Source organism: Salvelinus sp. IW2-2015, unplaced genomic scaffold (assembly GCF_002910315.2).
Source record: "Salvelinus sp. IW2-2015 unplaced genomic scaffold, ASM291031v2 Un_scaffold5969, whole genome shotgun sequence".
In the NCBI taxonomy this organism is placed as follows: Eukaryota; Metazoa; Chordata; class Actinopteri; order Salmoniformes; family Salmonidae; genus Salvelinus; species Salvelinus sp. IW2-2015.
The window spans coordinates 1-7,994 of NW_019947234.1; the positions used below are offsets into that span (position 1 = coordinate 1).

Consider the following 7,994-nt stretch of genomic DNA (forward strand, 5'->3'; position numbering starts at 1 on the left):
GTCATGGTCTCATCTCTCTAGACTCTGAGGGTGTCTACATTGGTCTCACATCTCTCTAAGAACTTGAAGGGCTTGTCATACAGTGGTCTCATCTCTCTTAGACTCTGAAGGCTTGTCTACATGGTCTCCATCGTCTCTAGACTCTGAAGCGGTTGTCTACATGGGTCTCCATCTCTCTAGACTCTGAAAGGGTTGTCTATACTGTCTCCATCTCTCTAGACCTGACGGGTTGGTCTACATGGTCGTCCATTCTTCTAGACTCTGAAGGTTTGTCTACATGGTCTCCATCTCTCATAGACTCGAAGGGTTGTCTAATGGTCTCCATCTCTCTTAGACTCTGAAGGTTGTCTTACATGTCCCATCTCTCTAGACTCTGACGGCTGTTCTACATGGTCTCCATCTCCGTTCTTAGACTCTGAAGGGTTGTCTACATGGTCTCATCTCTCAGACTCGTGAAGGTGTTGTCTACATTGGTCTTCCATCTCTCTAGACTCTGAAGGTTGTCACGTCTGGTCTTCATCTTCTAGGACTCTGAGGGTTTGTCTACATGGTCTCCATCTCTGCTTAGACACTGAAGGGTTGTCTACGTATGCGTCCTCCTCTCTCTAGACTCTGAGGGTTGTCTACATGGTCTGCCATCTCTCTTAGACTCTGAAGGTGTGTCTACATGGTCTTCCATCTCTCTCGACTCTGAAGGGTTGTCTTACATGGTCTCCATCTCTTCTAGCTCTGAAGGGTTGTCCTACATTGGTCTCCATCTCTCTAGACCTCGTGAAGGAGTTTTGTCTACAATGTCTCCACTTCTAACTCGAAGGGGTCACGCACTCTCTGATCGAAGGGTTGTCTACATGGTCTCCATCTCTCTAGGACTTCTGAAGGAGTTGCTCTACATGGTCTCCATGCTCTCTAGACTCTGAAGGGTTGTTTACATTGGTCTCCGATCTGCTAGACTCATGAAGGGAGTTGTCTACATGTGTCTCCATCTCTCTAGACTCTGAAGGGTTGTCTACATGTCGTCTTGACTCGGGTTTTCTAGTTTCATCTCTAGACTCTGAAGGGTTGTCTACAAATAGGTCCTCCATCTCTCTAGACTCTGAAGGGTTGCTTACATGGTCTCCATCTTCTAGACTCTGAAGGCTTGGTCTACATGGTCCTCCATTCTCTCTGAGACTCTGAGGTTGTCTACAATGGGTCTCCATTCTCTAGACGTCTTGAAGGGTTGTCTTCATGCATTACTGTACTTCTGCTCTCGCCTCCTCGCGAGGAAAAGGACCAGCGGTCCGGCATCCACGGCCACGATGACGCCGTCTCCGGTGTCACTGAAAGATGTGCTAGTTTTGTCACCTGCCTTCTTCATGGCACTGATGTGTTGTTGCCCACTCGTTGGTATTGGCTGAAGTAAGCCTTAGGTTGATAGAAGTGCCTGCTGTTAACTTATTGTATCTACAGTAGGTATTGTCTAAGATCTCCTCCTCTCCTCCTCCTCTCCTCTAGGGTGGCCGGTGGAGAACTGTTTAATTTGCTAGCAGAGAAGGAGTCCCTAACAGAAGAGGAGGCTACAGAGTTCCTCAAACAGATTCTGGACGGAGTCTGCTACCTGCACTCCAAACACATTGCACACTTTGACCTCAAGGTACACATACACACCCTTTGACCTCAAGGTACACATACACACCCTTTGACCTGAAGGTACACATACACACCCTTTGACCTCAAGGTACACACACACACACACAGCTACAAGGGCCACTCCAGTGATGTGTTCTGTCCTCTCCACTCTGCTCTGCACTAAAACCAGACACAACTAATCAATGGCAGAGCTTTTATCACACATGGCTTCCCCAAAAACTCAAGAATAAACATGGTCTACACTATAGGACAGCTTGAGTCACATGATCCCTTAACTACACATACTACTAATACTACACATACTACCCTACATAATACGACTCACCTACACGTACTACATAATACTACACATGCTACACAATGCTACTCATACCACATAATACTACTCATGCTACGCCTACTACATAATACTACACAATACCAGTCATACTACACATACTACATAATAATATGCATACTACACATACTACTACACATACAATATAATACCAATCATAATATATAATACTACTCGTACAACATAATACAACTCATGCTACACATAATACTACTCATACTATATAATACTACTCATACTACACAATACTCCGCATACTATATAATACTACACATACTACATAGTACTACATAAAACAAACCATGCTATATAATTCTACTCATAATACACACTCGACTACACATACAACATAATACTACTCGCACAGCATAATACTGCGCATACTACATAATACTACTCATACTACGTAATACTATATAATACTACACATAATGCATACTACTACCCATACTACATAATACTACCCATGCTATATAATACTACGCATACAACYTGATACTACGCATACAACGTAKTACTACTCATARTATGTAATATTACTCATACTATGTACCACTACTCATACTATGTAATATTACTAATAATATGTAAAACTACTCATGATATATAAAACTACGTAATACTACATACTACTACTCATAATATGTCATGCTACTCATACTACACACACGATATAATACTATGCATGCTACGCAATACTACGCATACTATATAATACTACTAATACTACTCATGTTACAGAATATTACACATACTATATAATACTACTAATACTACTCATATTACTGACTGTTACACATACTATATAATACTACTGCATACTACCCATACTACATAATACTACTCATACTACTGAACACTACTCAAATGACTGAATACTACTGTACTCATATTACKCATATTGCATAATARTACTCATCCYCCATATTAGCAAGCATTTCGSTACACTCACATTAACATCTGCTAACCATGGGTATGTGACAAATAAAAGTGTTACACGTACTACTCATACTGCGTCATACTACTCATACTACATGTTACTACACATACTACATAATACTATACATACTACACATATTACACATGCTGCAATGCTACACATACTATGTAATACTACTCATATTAAACATACTACGTAATACTACTCATATTACACATGCTACATAATACAATGTGTACTACCCATACTACTTCACGTACTACTCTTACTACAATACATATACTACTCATACTGCATCATACTATGGATATTACACATACTACATAATACCAGCTTCATCAGATACATACTACCCATACATAACACCAGACATACTACCCATACTACATAATACTACTCATACTACACATACAACATAATACCAGTCATTCTATTAATTCTATACATACTACATAATACTACTTATAATGTAATACTACTCATACTACCAAACCAGGCATACTATTCATATTACATAATACTATACATACAACTCATACTACTACACATGCTATATAATACTATCTTTATCGGATGCACTCATCATACATATAACTCATACAACACATACTATATAATGCTACACTACTATTAAATACTACACATACTACACATGCTATATAATATACTCATATTAAACATACTACGTAAATACTAACTCATATACGTAATACAACATATGCTACACAACTACTTCACATACTACTCTTACTACAAGACATATACTACTCATACTGCATCAAAGTACATATACTACATAATACTAGCTTTATCAGATACATACTACACATACATAATACCAGATATACTAATCATACTACATAATACTACATACTACTGCATACTACTACACATACAACATAAACCAGTCATTCTACACATACTACATAATACTACTTACTGTAATACTACTCATACTACCCAAACCAGGTATACTATTCATATTACCTAATACTACACATACTGCATAATACTAGCTTTATCAGATGCGCTCCTCATACATATTACTCATACTACACATACTATATATTACCACATATACTATTAAATATACTCATACTACACATACTATATATTACCACATATACTATTAAATATCACTCATACTACACATACTATATATTACCACATATACTATTAAATATCACTCATACTACACATACTATATATTACCACATATACTATTAATATCATTCATACTACACATACTATATATTACCACATATACTATTAAATATCACTCATACTACACATACTATAATATTACCACATATACTATTAATATCACTCATACTACACATACTATATATTACCACATATACTATTAAATATCACTCATACTACACATACTATATATTACCACATATACTATTAAATATCACTCATACTACACATACTATATATTACCACATATACTATTAATATACTCATACTACACATACTATATATTACCACATATACTATTAAATATCACTCATACTACACATACTATATATTACCACATATACTATTAAATATCACTCATACTACACATACTATATATTACCACATATACTATTAAATATCACTCATACTACCATACTATATATTACCACATATACTATTAAATATCACTCATACTACACATACTATATATTCACATATACTATTAAATATTACTCATACTACACATACTATATATTACCACATATACTATTAAATATCACTCATACTACACATACTATATATTACCACATATACTATTAAATATCACTCATACTACACATACTATATATTACCACATATACTATTAAATATCACTCATACTACACATACTATATATTACCACTATACTATTAAATATCACTCTACTACACATACTATATATTACACATACTATTAAATATCACCATACTACACATACTATATAATACTACACACACTATATAATACTACTCACGCTACACGTACTATATATACTACACATACTATATAATAACACTCATGCTACACGTACTGTATAATACTACACACTATACAATACTCATATACTAACATGCTATATAATACTACATATACTACACATACTATATAATACTACACGTCCTATATAATACTACGCATGCTACACATACTGTGTAATACTACACGTGCTATATAATACTACATATACTGCACATCTATATAATACTCCATATACTACACATACTATTTAATACTACTTATACTATATAGTACTACATATACTGCACATATTATGTAATACTATTCATACCACACATACTACATACTACTACATGTATTACCCATATTATAACTAACATACAACTAATATTACATAATACTAGCTTTATCAGATACACTACTTACATACTACTAATACCACTACATCTACCTGGAGCCATTTCTGTCATGTAGGGACAATCTGATTCTAGTCCTGTCTCTTCTGTTCCCAGTCTAATAGCCATTCATTCAATCTGATTCTAGTCCTGTCTCTTCTGTTCCCAGTCTAATAGCCATTCATTCAATCTGATTCCTGTCCTGTCTCTTCTGTTCCAGTCTAACAGCCCCATTCATTCTTTAACCTGCTGGTCTAAAGAGCTTTTAAAGGATTAAGTCAGGAGTCAAGATAGTCTGCTGAAGGAGGCATTGTGGCTCTGGAATGTAGTCTCTCTCTCTCTCTCTCTCTCTCTCTCTCTCTCCTCTCTCTCTCTCTCTCTCTCTCCTCTCTCTCTCTCTCTCTCTCTCTCTCTCTCTCTCTCTCTCACACACATTCTCTCTCTCTCTCTCACACCCTCTCTCACTTGCTGGTTTACTTTATGAGAGGCTTTACTTATGGATGTTGTTTCCATGTTTAATGCCCCCCCTCTTCCTCCCCTCTCCCTCTCTCTCTCTAGCCAGAGAACATTATGTTACTGAACAGAGCTGTGGCCCATCCTCGCATCAAGCTCATCGACTTCGGTCTGGCACACAAGATCGATTTTGGCAATGATTTCAAAAACATATTTGGCACCCCGGAATTTGTAGGTCAGTCTATCCGGCGAACCAAGTGCACCACAGCCGTGTGTGTGTTGTGTGTGTGTGTGTGTGTTGTTGTGTGTGTGTGTGTGTGTGTGTGTGTGTTGTGTGTGTGTTGTGTGTGTGTGTGTGTGTGTGTGTGTGTGTGTGTGTGTGTGTGTGTGTGTGTGTTGTGTGTGTGTGTGTGTGTGTGTGTGAGAGAGTTGTTTGCATGTATGTACTGTGTTATGTTCATCGTTTGACCAGCGAGTCAGCTCAGTTTAACATCAAATATCCATATAATATATATATATATATATATATATAATATATATATATATATATATATACTACCGTTCAAAAGTTTGGGGTCACTTAGAAATATCCTTGTTTTCCATGAAAACATACGTGCTTCTACACCTGCATTGCTTGGGGTTTAGGCTGGGTTTCTGTACAGCACTTTGAGATATCAGCTGATGTAAGAAGGGCTATATAAATACATTTGATTTGATTTGATAACGTTTATAAATAATGATTTTTAATTGAAATAATAATTGTGTCCTTCAAATTTTGTCAAAGAATCCTCCATTTGCAGCAATTACAGCCTTGCAGACCTTTGGCATTCTAGTTGTCAGTTTGTTGAGGTAATCTGAAGAAATGTCACCCCATGCTTCCTGAAGACCCTCCCACAAGTTGGATTGGCTTCATGGGCTTCTGACGTACCATACGGTCAAGCTGCTCCCACAACAGCTCAATAGGGTTGAGATCCGGTGACTGTGCTGGACACTCCATTATGACTGAATACCAGCTGACTGCTTCTTCCCTAAATAGTTCTTGCATAGTTTGGAGCTGTGCTTTGGGTCATTGTCCTTTTGTAGGAGAAATTGGCTCATAATTAAACACCATCCACAGGGTATACCATGGTGTTGCAAAATGGAGTGATAGCCTTCCTTCTTCAAGATCCCTTTCACCCTGTACAAATCTCCCACTTTACCACCACCAAGCCATCCTCCACCCAGACCATCACATTGCCTCCACCATGCTTGACAGATGGCGTCAAGCACTCCTCCAGCATCTCTTCATTTTTTCTGCGTCTCAAGAATGTTCTTCTTTGTGAGCCGAACACCTCAAACTTAGATTTCTCTGTCCATAACACTTTTTTTACAATCGTCCTCTGTCCAGTGTCTTTGTTCTTTTGCCCATCTTAATATTTTATCTTTATTGGCCAGTCTGAGATATGGCTTTTTCTTTGCAACTCTGCCTAGAAGGCCAGCATCCCGGAGTCGCCTCTTCACTGTTGACGTTGAGACTGGTGTTTTGCGGGTACTATTTAATGAAGATGCCAGTTGAGGACTTGTGAGGCGTCTGTTTCTCAAACAGAACACTCTTGTCCTCTTGCTCAGTTGTGCACCGGGGCCTCCCACTTCTCTTTCTATTCTGGTTAGAGACAGTTTGCGCTGTTCTGTGAAAGGACTAGTAAACAGCGTTGTACGAGTCTTCTTGGCAATTTCTCGCATGGAATAGCCTTCATTTTCAGAACAAGAATAGACTGATGAGTTTCAGAAGAAAGTTCTTTGTTTCTGGCCATTTTGAGCCTGTAATCGAACCCACAAATGCTGATGCTCCAGATATCTCAACTAGTCTAAAGAAGGCCAGTTTTATTACTTCTTTATCAGGACAACAGTTTTCAGCTGTGCTAACATAATTGCAAACGGGTTTTGTAATGATCAATTAGCCTTTTAAAATGATCAACTTGGATTAGCTAACACAACGTGCCATTGGAACACAGGAGTGATGGTGCTGATAATGGGCCTCTGTAGATATTCCATTAAAAATCTGCCGTTTCCAGCTACAATAGTCATTTACAACATTAACAATGTCTACACTGTATTTCTGATCAAGTTGATGTTATTTTAATGGACAAAAAATTTGCTTTTCTTTCAAAAACAAGGACATTTCTAAGTGACCCCAAACTTCTGAACGGTAGTGTGTACACACACACACACACACACACACACACACAACACACACACACACACACACACACACACACACAACACACACATTACCCTA

General features: G+C 37.5%; 1 protein-coding gene across 1 annotated transcript in view; it reads left to right on the top strand.

Annotated features, from left to right (window-relative positions):
• Positions 1 to 1,500: 1,500 nt before the first annotated feature.
• The window catches only part of LOC112078620 (death-associated protein kinase 3-like), an 18,067-nt gene continuing 11,573 nt past the window's right edge, over positions 1,501 to 7,994 (top strand). The window contains exons 1-2 of the mRNA XM_024144797.2: positions 1,501 to 1,633; positions 5,822 to 5,951. Coding sequence (XP_024000565.2) covers positions 5,834 to 5,951 — 118 coding nt within the window. The 5' untranslated portion in view covers positions 1,501 to 1,633; positions 5,822 to 5,833. The remainder of the gene's footprint in view (positions 1,634 to 5,821; positions 5,952 to 7,994) is intronic.